General features: G+C 37.1%; 1 protein-coding gene across 1 annotated transcript in view; it reads left to right on the top strand.

The window, feature by feature from the left end:
* The window catches only part of INSC (INSC spindle orientation adaptor protein), a 115525-nt gene extending 99779 nt beyond the window's left edge, over positions 1 to 15746 (top strand). The window contains exons 10-13 of the mRNA XM_064453267.1: positions 9762 to 9828; positions 12688 to 12843; positions 13512 to 13588; positions 15579 to 15746. Coding sequence (XP_064309337.1) covers positions 9762 to 9828; positions 12688 to 12843; positions 13512 to 13588; positions 15579 to 15707 — 429 coding nt within the window. The 3' untranslated portion in view covers positions 15708 to 15746. The remainder of the gene's footprint in view (positions 1 to 9761; positions 9829 to 12687; positions 12844 to 13511; positions 13589 to 15578) is intronic.
* The last annotated feature ends 2403 nt before the right edge of the window (positions 15747 to 18149 follow it).

The following is an 18149-nucleotide window of genomic DNA, read 5'->3' as shown; positions in this document are numbered from 1 at the left end:
TTACTGCTGATTTAAGAAAATTGTAATTTGCTAAAATAGACTGAATCATGCTTATTGTAAGCCAAAAATGGGAGAAAGATGGCTGAAATACAAGAAGGGAACAGTGAGTTTCGTTTTCTTTTGTGCCATTTTATCTCTAAGTCACAGTATGTCCTTTTATAAAACCTTTCTAAGAGCAGCTTGCACTCACTAGTTATCACCATCCATGATGGTACAAATAAATAACCTTCTGCCTAGGAGCTGAATGTCAGATGCATTATGTGTTGCCTGCAGAAAGTATTTTTCTGCTCAAGAACCTCTAAAAATGTTCTGTCTTTTGACTTCTGAAAAGTTTTTGTGTGCAAATGATAATAAACTTTTCCTGACTTCACTATCTGAAAACCAGCCTCCTTCCTGTTTCATTTCCCAGGCAGTGTTATATTAGGTCAGGTAAGAAATCTACAGCTGAGTGCTGGACTTACTGATGAGCAAGATAAGCATTGCCCATTTTATAGAAGCATGTATTGCTTCTGTAACTGGCAGTATTACATTGAGATTGCTACATTTTATAACAAAATACTTTGTGCAAGAGTCATCAGATAAAGCGATAATTTCCAGATGCCTTAGCCTCTAGTTTTGGGTCAAAATGGATATGAACATGCCATGTTCTTTTTCTGACTGCAGATACTTATTTTCTGGAGAGCAGGATTTTTTACTTCAAAGGAGCATCAAAATATTCTTTCAGAAGGGTTCATGCCTAAATTCAGCAGTGTAATGTATACAGTCAGATGACTTAATGGAGTTTAGGCAGTGTCAGAAGCAGGGTTTAGCCAAGGCCCTCATCATTCAGAGCCTTCTTTACTTTAACCATCATCTTAGACTCTAGATAGAAAAATCTGAAATATGTATGTTTGTGCACAGGATATTTATGTATACTAAAATTTTTCTCTCTGCATTCCCACTTGTCTCTTCAGTGTTGCTAGTATTCTCACCTTACCTGTGAAGTTGTGGAGGTACAGTCTAACAGCTTCTGATCTTCTGTTATTCAGACAGACAACGAATTAATGTGCAGTGAACACATAAATTTTAAAGTGGTTATTTCTAGGTCTAAAATCAGAGAATTATGTTTCAAAAAGTTTGAGGTGGAGAAAGGCTTCTAAGTTGGAAGAAGAAAATGGAAGAGGTTACTGCTTTTTTTCTGCTAAATTCTTTCCTGTTTTCTTGGTGTTTAGGAGATTCTGCAGGCTCTGAAGCTAAGACCTTCTGTCTCATTTAAGATTTGAAACCCTTAATACAATCCTTCCTGTAGGTTCCAGATCCTTTTCTCTGCTCTTCCATTTTTTTCAGGGTATTTGCATATTCCTTTTGTTGACTTTTCCCCCCTTTCTTCTCTTACATGGGAGATTGTAGGGTCAAAAGGAGAGCAGAGACAGATATTACTTTAACATAAAGAAGTTTTGATTTTTAAATGTTCCCTAACACCCAGTGAAAAACTTTGAGAGCAGTGATTTTAATAATACTAACAGGTGTTTAGACTTCTTTTGAAAATCCCTGCCTGGATGCAAAGGAACTTGCAGTGCTATTTGTCAATCTGAGTTTCTTGAATACTGGGGAATTTATTACTCCTTGCTGACTGCTTTTTTTTTTTTTTTCCCCTGCTTGTTGTCATGAAGACTGTGGGATTCCCGACTCCATTTTGTTAAACTGCTGTCCAAATTTTCCCAAATGTACGGAAGCCAGTATGGGCTAACAAGAACAGGGAACCTGGGGTAGAGTTTGAGCCCATGGTAGGTGCCTGTCTTCCTTACATCTGACAGGAAGTATTAGACAAAATCATTGCTGGTCAGGGGGAAAACAGTTGATGAAGAGCCCTCGTTTATGCTTTTTAATGTTCTCTTCTTGGAGCAAAACAAGTTTGGAAGCGGGAGCTCCTTCTTCCAGCTGGATCAGAAGAGGAATACCCCTTCCACTGCTGAGCCACTGGCTGGTCTTTCCCAGAGAAGAAATGCATGTTGTACCCTGGGACTCAATCACCTATGGCATGTTACACAAGCAGCCAGTGATGGGGTTAGGAGCAAAGCTTGGTGGTCCGCCTCTGTCAGGCCTGACTTGAGTAGACCTAAGCTTCCTCTCTAGTTCTTGAAGATTGTTTTCACGATCAGCTGCACGTAAAATTTAACAGTCCCAAATGGTTCAATTGCATGCTTACAAATCCTTTCTGCAGTTCAAAACACTTCTTTACATTTACATACTGTGGGTAAAAACGCAACACAAAGCCTTTACATAAGGACAACTAGGTCATAAAAGGGTATCTTCACAGTTTTCTTCCACAACTGCTTGTTAATATACAGCTCTGACATTATTATAATGATGACAAGATGTGTGGTTAGAACTGCCTTCCCTCTCAGCACTCTGGCTGTGAACCGTGGTTGGTAAACTATATGCTAAAATTGTGTTATCCTTTCCAATATTGACTAGATCATACTGAGAAAACATGTTTTCAACTAATATAGCTAGAAAGAGAGGTGATAAATTACATAATTAAATTATTTAAAAACTTCTTATTTTAAGAAATTCTGCAAGAAACTAGACAATTAGTAACAAATGAAAAAATGAAAATTAGTCACCTGACTGTACCTGAATTTTAACCATGCCATAGCATCATTGATATCCAAATTAGTTTTATGTGTAAGACTGTAATTGCTTCCCTGATGTCCTTTCTTTTTAACTGGTTATCTCTGTCTATGCATATACATTTGAACAATATAAAAATATCAGTAACAGTATTGACTGGTATTATGTGGTCAGAGTTATGGATTGTTACATTTCAGAGGTCCAGCACCGACTCTCTCTTAAACACTAAACCTTCTTGAGACAAAACACCCATCTAGTTACAGTTCTGCCTTTAACATTTAGATTTGATGCAGGATAAGACAATGTGCTCCAACTTGCAAAGCAAGCAGTTCAGTTGGAAGAGTAAAATCTCAGCTCAGCTGAAGAACTCTGCTATTCTTTGATAGCCTGGTGTGGTGAGGTTTTTATTCCTGGGTTCAATTCCCAATATTGCTGCTACTCTGATTTTGAAGAAGCAATTTAACTTCACTGCATTTTTGTTTAATCATCTGTAAAGTTGGGCAGACATTGCACTTACTCAGTGTAAAGTCTCTCTAGAGGAAACGTGCTATGTCAGCACGATTCATTGCCGTTTTTATTTTCTGCCCTTGCCTGCCAGGTTCACAGTACAATCAGGCTGGTTCTGGGATGTTTACTGCAGAAACTATAAACAAGAGACTTTGCTGTATGCTGTACCAGTCATAAAGCTGTACGTCAGAGATGGTTATGTATGCATTTTGCTGTGTTTGTCATCTTTTTGTCTTCAGTCCTTCAGGAAATGAGATAGCAGATTTTGAACAGCCTCTGAGTTTTTCCACTGATCTTTTTTTCCAAAACTGAATCACTGCCTAGGTGAAGGTTGTGCTTTCAGTCTTGGTTCTGAGCAGGTGAGCTCATAAACAGTGTTTCTACAAATTACATTTCTTGTTTCTTTTTCCTCCTCAAGTAGAAAACTATTACCTTCTAGGATAGGCACCACAAATTACTTCCTGACCACTCTCCTTGAATTGGTGGCAGTTGAACTAGTTCTCTGCGCTTTCTGCCTCCTCTAAAACGGGACTAATTAAGTTTCCTCCCTCACACTCAAACCCTGATTCCAGTTAGACTAGCTAGACAAGCAAAGTTGTTTCCTACAACTCTGCATTGGCTTAGGCCGAATTGTGCTCTGCTTTACGGACACCACGTCTTAGGTGTCTTTGGTTGGTTGAGTCAGTTTCAAAATCTAAGCAGCTTTCTAATACCATGAAGGAAGCCTGAGGGATGATTGGTTTCTTCCCGCCCAGATTTTCATCTGAAAGATAGAAAACTGGCCTCAGAAGTGAAGGAGGAGACACACTCTATCTCCATCACTATTTTAGAGTCATATGACCTGGTTTATAGGACATGCCCATTCACCATGTGACCCATGCAGGATGCATTTCCTAAGTGCTTCTTTAAACAAAAAACGTGAGAATCTGGTTATTCTGCCTATTCATCAGCTAGATTAGTCAGCAATATAAAGTAAATAAAAATGTAATATGTAAGACATCCTTCATTCCAAAGAGTAAGATTCCTTTAGTCTTAGCCTCTGTTGCTCTGCCTCAGCATTCCAAGATTACAATTCCCTGACACAGGCTCTGAGTAGATCTAGACTTTGCAAGCAGATCCTGCCTGTAACAGCTATTACTATTTTATGGGGATGTTTGCCTCTTCCATTCAGGTGACAGAGAGACCTACTGATTCACTTATCTAGGTATATTTATTTTTCTGTTTTCAGGAAGAAAACTGAATTCCCAACCACAAAAATGGCTGTCAGAGGCAATGGGAATTGTTTTCTATTTTAAGCAATAAAATGTCCCAGAGAAATTTCTAGAGATTTCTTAGCAAAGTTTTTTTTCTTTGAATAACTAATATCCTGAATGGTTTTCTATCTAGGCTTGATGTAATGCCTGTTCTCGAACCTTGCTGTATGAACTCTTTTGCAGTCTTCCTGTGGATTGATCTTGAATTGTGAAGCTCAGATGTTTTTAATATACATTCAGAAATGAAGACTCCACCTTGCTTCTGATTTGTTGTCTGATGCCCCTTTTTTTCTGAAGATGGGTATCTGGAACTTTGCAGTCACACTCTAATTTATCCTTATGTCAGTTATTTGAACAAATTAGAAAATACTCTTATAATATATAGAAAAATTAATTTTACTTAGTGATGAATCAGCCTTAAAGGAGCAATTAACTAAGAGAATTAGCAATTCCATATTGATCTGCTTTGCCACTCAATTAAATTACTTGCTAATTCTCATTTTGAGCTTGTGTCTTTCTGTTTATGTCCGGACTGTCAATAAATGCTTTCTGAACAGTGTGCCTTTATTATCAATAAAGGTGTATTAGCATCACAACTTCCACCTCCGTAAACACCTCCCCTTCCCCCAAGTGAGGTAAGTGGCCCTCAAATGTAGAAGATATTGCCCTTTTAACAGGCTAAAATGTGTGCTTTCATCTTCCAAATCCTATTGCATCTTTTTTCCCCGAGTAGCTGGTTTCACAGTAATGAGAAACACTTTTAGATCGTCTTAAATCTCCTCTTATTGGAAAGTTATCAAAGAAGCCTTCTGTTTCTTATGTGCTCTTTAGGTTCAAATCTCTTAGTAACCTAAAGCATTTGAGGTTTACATTCTCAGTGTATATATCTTAGTTTATAACAGAGCATTTTCTATTTTTCTACTTTTCGCTGTTGCAACAAATGTTCTGTACCTTTGTGCACTAGTTAATGAGCACTAGTCACCATTAGTCGTTTAGAAGGAAGTGTGTGATTATAGTGTTAGTGATTACATTTTTTAGCAAGAGCATTTCCAAGCTCACTGTTGTTGTTAAAGAGGTTTTGAACAAAACTATTTTAAAGGTTCTTAATTAACCTTAAAAGGTTTCTCAAATTTAAATCACTCTTGACAACTGAAATTCCTATGGTTCAGTGCAAAGCAGACTACAGAACTGAAAAGGAAGGTTCCTCTTTCATAAATTCAGTATATGTGAAAGGCTGCTTGAGTGGAAGGAAACTATGTGGAACTAAAAACACTTTTCAAATTATAAAAATAGATTTTGTTTACTAGAGTAAGCAACAAGATCAACACTGCCAATTTTATAATAATAGATGATATTTTCACTACAGCGAGGTATCTGTGTTTGCTGTCTATTTACTTATTTTGTCTATGGAAATAGAGATTTTTAGTTAGGTTTTAGATTAATTTCCAGGGCAACTGCCAGAGCAGCAACATGATGCTGTACTGACATTTGAAAAGTATGAAACATCTCTATTATTTTTGATAGAGATATTTAATATCTCTATTATTTTATTTATTAAGTAGGGAAATTTCCCATGGACCTAAAGGGGAGCCCCCTCCCGTCCAAATATCCTTGCATGTTTAGTTCACCAACAAATCATTTAAAGGTGAACTTTCAAAGCTCCTTGATTTTGGGTATGGTTTTTTTTAAGGTCTGAAAGTTAACTCCTTAGTCTTATGAAAAATCTTACTAGTCCCGGTGGAACTATCTCTGTGTTAATATTCTGATAAGTTGGTGGCTCTTCAAAAGGTGCTAAAACATGAGCTGCTCTGAGAATTCTCTTCCTGGCATTTTGTTTTTTACTGTATCTCACTACTTCGTGTTTTAGGTGCGTAGTACATAGCACATATTAACAGGTAGGTGGTGAACGCAGGGATAAACCCCAGAGGCCTGTTCCTCTGGTTGTTTTTAGCAGTGTAAATCATGTGAAACTGACTTGAATAATTCAGCTTTCCTCTGGTGGCAAACAAATGTATTAGTTCATTATTTGTTGATCAAGTTTATTCTTCTGTGATGTTCATTACTATAGTGGTTTTAGGGCTGCCAGTTCTTTCAGAGAAAGCTGCAGCCACAATGTTTATCAGAGTCCTGCCGTAGAGAAGCACCTGCAATTTTTGATGGATCTGGATAACAGACTGGAGTGTGGACTAGTCTGCTTTGATCTACTGGACAGCTCTGCTAGAATACAGATATTGGAGATGCATGGATCAAGATCTAGCTCCAGAACAGATCGGCCTAGCAGACATACAGGCGCTGAGAGGGAATTAGATGGGGTCACATCTAATTGCAGAACATGTTTCTAAGGCAGTCCACTACAATCCTGCACTAGGTTTGGCAATAGAACATGCGATCAGATGTTTCATTAAAAAATTCCACATATGATGAAGCAACAACTTTTTTCTTTTTCTCTCTCTGGAAAATCTCTGAGAGTCTTTGCTTAATAGTGCATCTGCAGATCCCACATATCAAGATATCACTAGGGTGCTGGAGTTTGTGGGTGGCTTCAGCACAGACTTTCTGCACGGTATGACAGCCCTGGCAGTTGATCAGAGCTCATATGTCCTGGCTTCAGGATATCTTCTTTTTTATACTTTGAGCTGAGTACAAGTTCATTGCATGTCTTAGGAATCGAAAAATTGCAAGAATCATAAATTGCCTCAGGTGCCAATCCTTTATAATCTTGGAGTGTAATCTTTTACAAGAAATATCTTGAACAATTAATGAAATTAATACTAAATATTGCAGTTGAACAATAGAGATTCCATGTTAAATATTTTCAAGTCTTTCAATCCTTTCAAAATTATTTCAGTACCAAAGGAGGTTTTTCCAGTAATTTTAATCTATTTTTTTTCTGGTGGAAATGAGCCTTAGGTAGTCACTTTTATCTCTATCTGTTTGTGTGCTCCATGTCTCACAATAGCATCTGAACTGGTTTGCTGAGTCAGCAGGAATTCACAGCTGTTTTTGAGAGACTGCCTAAGGCTTTATGAAATTTGCAGCCAGATAGTGGGAAAAGAGAGGCTAAGATAAAGACTGTAGTGTGAACCTATGTATCATTAGACAAAAAAATCTACAGTGGGAGAGCTGCCACTGGAAAAGTTCTGTTTATGGTTTTCGATCAACACTAAATCCAAAAGAAATGAGACTTCATTAATACCAGTGCTTACAGAAGCGTTGCTTTTCAAAGCAAATTGAGTCTGCATTTAAGTTTGTGTTTTCCTCCAGAAAGTTCATCCTTACTATTAAGCTTCCTTGAACTTTGGTCTGTTTACAGAGGAAATTTTTTGTGTAAGCTGCATGTGTGCTGAATTTTAAAGTAGGCAAGTATAGGAGAAATATCGCATTTTAACGTCAACTTTTTATTCAGCTTGCTTATTATGCGTTTACATTATGCTGTTTCATGTTACATTGTTTACATCACAGGAAAATGTGACTTTTTTGGGAAAGAAAAATCTATCCATATAGAGTGAGCTAATCTACAGTTTAACTGCCTTTCAAGTCCTATTAAGATTTTAAAAGGTAATATAGGTAGAACTTGATGGTTATTGATTATAAGGGACTTTTATAAAGCCCTCTGGAGAAGGTTACATATAAACCGTTTAGGCTAGTTCATAAATACATTGCAAAATATAGGGGGCCATGTAATCAATGCAAAGGAAGTATAGATATAACCTCAAATAATTTTTGGTGTCAAAAGAGACACACAAAATATTTTTATATATGAAAATACTTATTAGACAAAATAACTTGAAGCAGTGGAATAATTGGCACGTGTTCAAATTGTGGTTAATTGAATTCTTCATCTGTGGCTTAGAGAGCCACATGGGGTACAGATTCTGCATAGAGGAAGCAATTTTCATTAACAGGATATAATTTAGAATGAGAAAACATACACAGTCTGCCTGAAACACAGTTAATAATTAATATGGAATAAACACATAGACATATACAGAGTTACCATATTTCTACCTGTCACTCTTTAGAGTTTCAGCAACTCATTTGCATCCTAAGTAAGTATATCTATTCAGAGAGATGACACTGTAACACTACCTTCAAAAGTGGAAGACCTTTATGTCACAGCATTGGAAATGAGTCATCCGTGTTATTAAAATGGCAAAGTGAGATCAGAATGGTGATTTGATCCCATGCCTACTTACATCTAAGAAGTTTGCTTGTTTGTGAACTGACACTGTACTGTTAAAAAGCTGATAACCAGTTCTCATATTGATCATTACTTTTAAGGCTGATAATTTTTTTCTCAACTAGAATAGAGAAAATTGAAAACTCTTAAGAAACAATATTATTTCTATTTTATATTCTAATGGTCTGTAACATTTATTAGTTGCTCTCTCATATGTTCTGTTTATATTGAGATGTGTTTGCATGCAGGAAGCAAGTTATTTGAAGGATGAAGTAAAACAGAATATCTTTCAGGAGGTATGAGAGATAGTATATGATATCAATGAAGGGAATGGATGGGAATGAAGGGTGATTGAAGGCCAACAGCTCCACATGATCCAGTCTCTGTCAATGGCTTGCTGTGTCACTTTAAGCAAGCTGAGTTACACCTAATCCTGAAAACAGTTTGTGCTATTTTGGATAAGAAATTCTGTAAATCAGGATCTCAAAAAGTGCTTCTGTTGGCAGGAAACCTAATCCTGGCCTTAACTCAGGAAAGGTATAAACAGATTTTTAAATCCAGCTCATTTTGAGACAATGCTTTAACATATGCACAACTCATGGCTTCAATAAAACGGAAAAGTATTCCTTAAATACTCCCTTGAATCAAGGCTCAAAACTCCAAATCTGTTGCAAGGATTTCTCAGCACTTCAGCTGAACCCTGAAGCAGAAAGGTAGCAATAAGTTAGTGCTACTGAACATACTCTATGTGCTCGTTCTTAGCCTTCACTGTGAGCTCTGCCTGAGCTGGAATGTGACTACCGGATAGATTCCTGAGGGCAGGCAGCTCCTGGCTGAATTCTTTGTCAGACTCGAGGGTTGGTTTTTTTTTGGTTAGTTGGTTATTATAAATTTTTATCTTCCTCTTTCTACCAATTTGACCACTGAAAAACTCTGCTGCATAGATATCTGTATGATAGACTTTTATGCATGAGTATAAGAGTGTGAGAAAAAGAGGTTTTACTTTTGTGCTCTCTGGATTTCAGTTAACAACCATATATAAGATAAAGACCCCTGAGAAATCACAAAGGTGGGAATAGACAAGAATGCTTTTTAATTTTATTGGGTTTGACATATTTCTGCCATACTAACTTTATAAACCACAGTGCTATTTAATATTACTGAATTGTAGGGCTATACTTCATATTTCCTTCTCTTTTTAATAACAGGTGGTAACAATATTGGCAAACATGTCTGTCTTGGACCAGTGTGCTTCAGAAATCATTCAAGGAAATGGTATGTATTTTAGCTGAATTGTATTCTGTATTTGTTCGTGGACAATGTGGGTACATGGGAAAGGAGTGGTTAGAAGGTAAAGGAGAAAGGCTTCACTAACAATACTTTGTTTTGCATCCTGTCTCTGCTGGATGTTACGCATTGTTGCAGGGTGCAAAATGAGTCCTTGGGATGGTTCTATGTAACTGAAATAAATTACCACTGCTTTAGAAAACTTTGCATGTATGACCATATAGCTGATTTTCTCCGTTTGTATGACTTATTCATAGATATAAAGCAAAGTAGTACAAAGTGTTTTAACAATGTTTATTCTGGTAATTACATTGTGTGAGGAGGCAATTCTTACGCACTTAAAGACATCATCTGATACCGAGCCATGCATACCTGCATTTTGTGTTACTTTTTTAACAGGTATTCAGAAGTATTATAGATTTTGAAGCATAATGTTTTTATTACTATACAGCAGTTGCCAGTTTCTTTCCACACTTCTTTAAAAACCTTATTATGAGAAATACATTATACTGAAAAAATCCTAGGTGTTATAGGTCTACCAAAAGTCTGAGAAGTTAGGTTAATAATTCTGTGGATGAGGATACAGGAAGAGGTAACTGCATTATTAATAAACCTACCAGCAAATTCATGGCCAAGTAATATAGCGAGACAGCTTTTTTTTTTTTTAATGAGAGATATTAAATTACAGTGAAGCTTCACATATATTGCTTTTTCTGTCCTAGGAATATGCCTTCCACAAATTTTTAATTAAGGTTTGGATAGGAATAGTTGGAGTTTGGATCCATTTGAATCTCAGACATGGTTGATTGTAGGTGAGAGAAGGGGTTTCAGAAAGCATTTACATAGAAGTGGGCCTTGAAATAGAATTGGCCAATTCCTATGTAATATTAGATTTAGATGTTTCTTGCATTTCAGTGGAAAAAAATGAGCTCTGTGCACACAAATATGACCGGCCCTTGCCAGTCAGGCACAACTAATTTGGTTGACATGATCCATGTGTGCGCAGAGGAGTGTGCGTTTGATGTCCTTGCCAAGGTGGATAGGTGTTGCAGTTTGAGACCAAATGACAATGTGGAGATTGAATGGATCTGGATACTGAAGGAATCTAATCACAGGTATATGCAATTTTGCAGATTACTGACTTCCCTGTTCCGTGCAGAAGACAGTGCAGTGAGGGGGAGAAGCAAGGCATGGTGGTGTCTTATATGACCTTCTTGTTGCATGGGATAGTTGGGGCAGTCCCAGAGAGAGGTTGGTCAGGTCCACGTGGTGGTTCCTGCCATGCCCCTGCTCCAAGCTCCCTGTGTTCCTAGAGGTTGGAGTGGTGGTCCTGGACCTCTTGGTGCAGGTATATGGGGCTTCCCTACCCAGAGTCTTTTCTAGAAACTCTTGGTATGACCCTGATATTTCCCAGGACCCTAGGTATCTGTAATTATGGGCTTGGGTAGAGAATACAAATGGTTGGTGATTCATAGGTTTGACTTGTGCTGCCGTTTTCTGATTTGCTGTTGTTAGCACTCACAATCTAGATATGCCCTGGAAGCTTTTGCATGCCTTTATGATTAACAGATTAGTTATATTGTTTGGTTATCTATTTCCTTGAACACACCAAAACCTGTTTTGTTGTTTGGGACAGGTGTTTGATCATATTTCATCTCCTTCTATGACAGTAAAAGCTTGACTGAAGTTCATGAAATAATACTAACAGCCATGCCAACTAGGCCTAACTCATGCTAGATGCCACAGTAGATGGAGATGTACATGTGAATTGTCAAGCGCAATGTGATGAAGTAAAGTTTGTGTATACACTCTGCAATGGAAGTTCACACAGAAGCATTTGCCCCCAGGCTTTTGAGAAGGGTTAGCACTCATCTTGTGTATAAAGGTTTTTCGTGTCTGCCTAATGTTGTAATAACCAGATGCTGGTCAGAAGCCCGATTAACAAACTGAGAAAGATCTTTGAATCGTGGCGAGTTTAGATATCTTTTCTTCTCAACTTTGACTTTTTTGTACGTTGATTATTATGTAGCTGCATGATTCTGATGCTAATTCTCTTAATTATTTATGCAAATGTTCTAACAGTTAAAATCCTCTGCTGCTACCTGAAGTAATCTGAATGCCTAATAGCATATGGAATCTAATAGCACATAATTGTCCTTACATTTAAAATAATCTAGAAAATAGAAATCAGTACAGTCTCATCTGGTTTTGTGCTGCTACAATAAGAATATCAACTCTTACAGGCAACAATAAGTTAATGAAACAATTTCAACATGGATGACATTGTCTCTTCTGAAGTGAAGACTTAGCTGCACAGTAAAGAGGCAGAGTTTAATAATTTCCTTCATTAAAGGACGCTCCATTCTAAAATACCCTTAAACAGTTTGAGATGGGAACTTTTAAAGGCTGGGAAAAAAGTTTTACTTTCCTTTAATTCACAACAAAACTTCACGTAGAGAGCTGAAGTATGTCACTACAGGTTTTTAGATTAGTGATTACCTTCAGGTTAGTTTAGAAGCAAATAAAGAATTGCATTTAGTTTGACTGAAATTAATTTTTGAAATCTGAAATACCAACTTGTAGAGGAGTGAAGAAGGTGGAGGAGGGAAGTGTTAGTTCATTTTCTAATTCCAGAAGTTCTTTAGCTTCCTAGTGAAGACAAACTTATGCACAGATCAGACGTGCCTGAATGCTGATGGCCAAATTGCAGTCCACGTTTATGCAGTATTCACGCCTTACTTGGGCAGTGATTTGTCTGTACTTACATAGCCTGCTTTTTCCCTTCGCTTTTTTGGACTGAGTTTTTTTGTTGGAGAGAGTATAACAATGGTTCTTACATCCTTATAGGTGTTCAACTTTTAATGGAAATGCTCTTTGAAAGATCATCTTCAGGAAATTCAGCAGAAGTTGCTGCTTGTGAGCGAGTCCAACAGAAATCTGCAGTTACACTGGCACGACTCAGCCGAGATCCTGAAGTGGCAGATGCAGCCGTAAAACTCAGCTGTAAGGATATATCACTAGCTTAATGGCAGACTGAAAAAGAGGGAGGAACTGCCGGTCATGGAGAAGCTCTTTTTGATTTTTAGCCTCACTTGGTATACTTTATGGAACAGGTTCCCTATGCAGTCTGTCCAGAGTGTGACTGAGGAGGTTGTGCGAAATGAACCTCTGGCTCATTTCCCAGAGGAACCTGAGGTGCAGCATCCACTCAAAACATAGCTGTGGCAGACTGTGCCAACTGACAGTTCTGCCTCCTCCATTCCTTTATTTAAACCCTTGTGCAGGATCTGTCAGTGGACAGAAACTTGGACCCCTGCAGGTTCAGATGTTATGAATCTGACAGGAAGCAACACGTTCTTTTGGCTGGAGATTTTTAAGGGCATGTGGGAGGATTGATAGGGAAGAAATGGAGGTCACAGTTTCCACTCTGAAACAGCAATAGCAGGTAAAAACAATGCATTTGTTTGTTTATGCTTTACAACTATTAATTATGACTACTCTGAGCTGCATCATTCCATGGACAGTCCATAAAGTATTTGCATATCATCTTTGCATTAGAGATCATATCTACTAAGGAAGATAAATATGAAACATTTAAAAAAAGGCCTCATCTTAAAATAAGGAGCTTGTTTTTCTAAATTATTTCCTCTGATACTCTTTTGTGCACTCAGGTATTCCTCGCCTAATTAAACTTTGCAGATCACCAACTGAAAGAAATAACAGTGATTCTGTTTTAGTGGCATGCCTGGTAGGTACATTTTAATATTTCTATCATGCTTATTCTGAAAAAATGCAGAAAAACCATCCCTTTAGATTTCAAAATGCATAAGTATTGCAGAAATGTTTTAAATCCATGCCAGGGTCTTCTGGTTTTCCCCTTCAAGCATAATCCTGTACAGTGCCAATTATTTATCCTCTGATTGAAGATTTAAGCACATAAGGAAAAATGTCTCCATCTTCACATTGAGCACTAAAACTTCTCAGTGGAACACTTCAGAATTTAAGGTTTCAGTAATTCTTAAATTCCATTCTCTGATGATGCTCTGTTTGCTGAAATGAGCCTTGAATCACAGGGGTAACAGCTCTTTATCTGCACACACACATATGTACGGAAATATTTATGTAAAGAGGCCAAAGAGAGGAAAGGAGATTTCTTGCTTTCACTACAATCCATTTTTTTAAATTTGAGTCTCCAAGACAATATAGAGTCCAGCCAAGGAGTGGCCAAAAGACGGTTAACGCTTTCTCTGCTTAAGAGAAACAGTCCAGCTGCTGCCCCTGCACTGCATGGCCTGTGAACCCCAGCCAGCTGTTGGAGCTGAGTAATTTCACTTCGTATTCTGTGAGAGGAAAGTGCTCTGGGGGCATAAGTGATCTAGGGTTAGGAGATAGGTTTTGATTAATGAAGACTGAAGACTATTGTTTGACACTGCTTTTTAGTATTAATGTTATTTTAAATGTAGAAATAAAACTTGGTTATTGCAGCTTTCTTAACAGTTGGCTTTGTACCAGCACATAAGAAGTTTTATTCATTTAAGCAGTACTCATTCAGGATGAGGAGAGTATGAATGTAAGCATAAGAAATATTGTGGTTATTCTGCACACATGCCAAGAAGGCTTGTTAATCTTGTGCTAGAGACAAACAAGCATGTTTGTTAAGGATGGCTAGAGCAGAGGCCACAGAGTGATGGCAGCAAACCAGACTGCGATTTTTCTGTCTCACTGAGGTTGTTGCTGCGCATTCCTTGAATTCATGCCTATCGCTTCAGATATTACCTGCCTGTCTGTCTCAGCAATTCTGCTTCTCCTGATATTTTAGTAATTGCCTGATGATACTTTTTGATAAACATGTGTCAAAAATATTGTCCTTGAGACATAAGCTGCTTCCGGCTCTGACAGGTATTGTCACTAAAGTCTGAGGGCTTGTACTCTTTGGTATTTTTAGTTTGGTTGTTTACCTTTTGTATATTTTGAAGCCTGCGATTAACTCATTTGTTAGTGCTGCATTGACAAACAGCACAGAGATAAGCTGATCACAACTATCAGACCTTACTAATAGAAGACAATTTTTGTTCTTGAGGAAAGCCAGCCTACTTTCCAGTTGCATCTGTTGCGTCAGGTTGCTAGAAGGTATGTAATTGCTGTGTATTTTTCTCCAGTGAGAAAAACAAGTAACTTCTTAGAAGGGAAGACTTTATGAAGGTAACAGTAACATCAATGCAATTTGTACTGTGCAGCCTCATAATCAGAACAACTGGCAGTTTTAATTGTTCCCAATGGTTTGAAATGTATGGCTTCTTCCTACTACACTAGTATCTAAAAGATTTCTGTTATGGGCATTGCATAAAACTTCAGTAGCACACACTTTCTGAATCAGATGGCTTATATTTCTCATAAATAAGACAAAAGCTGAGAGGCAGTGTGAGACGAGGAGCAGATCAGAGACAGGTTTACAATCAAAGTGCTCTGACTCTCACCTCTGTGCTAACACACTGTCCTTGCTGCTCAGGTCTGCGTAATGTGCCCAAAGAACTGTCACGTAATAGCTGCGTTTGAGAGCAGGTTCAGCCGACAGATGAAGACAGTAACGAGAGATTAGCCAGGTAGAAGAGTCCATAGACCTGCACAGTTCAGTTTTGAGTCTTGGCTGTTATTTAGAGATAGTTATAATGGATTCCTGCAATGAAGACTTTGTCAAACCTTAACGGTAATACAATTGTGTTGCTTTATTTTTCTAGGCAGCCTTACGGAGACTAGCAGTTATGAGTCCTGATGGCCTTGAAGATTCAGATTTTCAGCAGCTTGTAAAGCCCAGACTTGTGGATTCCTTTCTGCTATGCACAAATATGGAAGAGAGCTTTGTATAAATGCGAGCCAAAAACATTTGAAAATAATCAAGATGATAGGTATACAATGATATAATACATATATGATTTTATTTAGTTTTAGTCCTATTGTTATTTATGACTTATTTATTTTAAAACCATGAACATACGGTTTGTAGGAGCAAAGAAACAGAATGAGCAAACTGGTTTCAGTGGTTTGCAAAGATAATTTTTTGTTTTATTTTCCTGCCAAGACACATCAACAGACCTTATCATTGCAATCTAACAAAATGTTGTTGTCTTGTTTAATATAGTTGAATCAAGGTAACGAAGCCAAGAATTTGGTGCTCTGATGTCAATCGCTTCTAATACTGTTTCATTGCTGATACTTTTCTATAGTTAGAATATTTTGCAGCTTTTTTTTAAGAAATCCTTTAAAATGCTCTCATGCATTTGCTGCTGCAAGAAAAATAATCCTTAAAGCTCTAAGTATATGCTTTGAAATGAAAGGGATGTTTCAGTTTGAGTCCAGTTCTTAACTGTTGGGTTTCTTTAATAGAATTATGAAAGTACCTAACTGTGATTAGCTGAGAACATTTTTCAGAAGATTTTCAAATACTGCCCTGGAATGATGTTAGAGGACATTCTGACGCTGTATAAAGATGTGCTCCATTAGAGGATACATACTTGCAAACATCTCTTTTATTTACATTTACTGGAATTTCCCAAAGAAATTGAGAGAATTCTAGAAAAATCTTTATGAAATCAAACACACATCATCAAAGTGACATAAGATTTAAAATCATTACACACTGATAATTTTCCCTCCTTTCCAAGCCTTACAAGAACTGGAAGTGAGCGTGTCCAGACATGTTTTTAATATTCAAGCTACTGCTTTTGTGAAAAGTTGTGCATGCATACAGTACATAATCAGAACAGACAAATTAATTGTAACTTGAATTCCTATTTTTCTGTTTTTCTTACTAGTCCTGTATTTCTAAAACGATGAAACAGGACTTTCAGGACCTCTTGGAGTTGACAAAAGGAGAGTTTACCAATGGATAACAACATAAAAAATAGAAATTATTTTACAATAGATTTTTTTAAATGAACTTTCCTCCTAAAATTAGCCTTCTTCTTTTAATCAAGAAACCACATGAGTTTAAAATTACTCAACCAGCAATATCTTGAGAGTGTTTTCCCCCTAACTTCTCACAAAGCACTCTGTAGATTATGAAAGTATATATATTTTTTCCTTGATGGCTTGCAACTATTGCTCTGGATCATTTTATGATCGGCAACTTTAGGGTACTAGGACATCTGCCAAGAAAGTAAGTACATTTCTTCTTTACTGTTCTTACTTTGTAGATATGTTAAGCAGCTTAAATCATTAATGTTTATTTAGTATTATGTGGTGTTTAGATGAAAGGCACCAGGAAATTGCTAAGCTGTGATTGCCTTCCACATTTTCTGTGTCTAAGAAATCTGTCCTGCTTCAAGCAGTCATAAATGGTGGCTACTTTTTTCTCCCCTTGAGTATATGGATGAATAAGTCTCTGCCTTAACATTTCTTCCTTGTGATCTCTTATTTCAATGATAAGCTCTATCTTGAATGAAGTTTTAAAACATTAGAAAACATACAATGACCTCTGTCATAAGCAACTACTCAAAGATAAGCATTGAATCAGATGTTTCACAGATGTAATTTTCTAGTAAGAGCAGAGATGAATTCTGCTTTGTTTGCTTACTTTGAGACAGCTCCTTAAACCCCTGAGATTGTTAAGATGTATGGTACTGTACAGCTTTAAAAGTATTATACAAGTGATGGACTTTAACACTTCCATCATTAAGCAGAAACACGTTTGAACCCTGGGTCCTTTAAATGGTTAAATCAACATTCTTGGTCTAAACAATGAACTAAAATATCATAAAAAATTAACTCAATAAGGTCCCATTGCTATCAGGCTGATAGCGTGATAATTCCTTATAGAACACAACACATCAAATTCCATTGTGAATGTGCTGTACCAAACCTCATCCTGTCAGCTGCAACTAACACAAGAGTTATTAGTTTGTAGATGGGGTAGGGTTTATCCTGTAATAGGTAAAGTTAAAATCTCATTAAAAAAAAAAAGACCACACATGTAAAGTGAACTGAAGTAGCTAGTAAGAAAATGCAATTTAGACCAATAATGTTTTAAAGCCACTTCTAATAGGTCAATCACATATTCAGTGAGCAGGCCATTATCAATGAACGAGTCTAATTTGCTCTCAGATACAATCCGCATCAATAGATTTTACTACAGATATTCTCAATCTGTAAATATGTGACCATAATTCTAGGCCTATATTGTCCATTTACATGTGTTCATATTATGAATGTGGCTGTTCACATTATAGAAACAAAATACATTTAGGTGGATCTCATATCTGTAGTAGAAAAATATATCTTGAAAGAGCAGGTTCAGACCTGTTATCACCTAA

The sequence above is a fragment of the Phalacrocorax carbo genome, chromosome 5, assembly GCF_963921805.1.
Source record: "Phalacrocorax carbo chromosome 5, bPhaCar2.1, whole genome shotgun sequence".
Classification (NCBI taxonomy): domain Eukaryota; kingdom Metazoa; phylum Chordata; class Aves; order Suliformes; family Phalacrocoracidae; genus Phalacrocorax; species Phalacrocorax carbo.
This window is presented reverse-complemented; position numbering and strand designations above follow the sequence as displayed.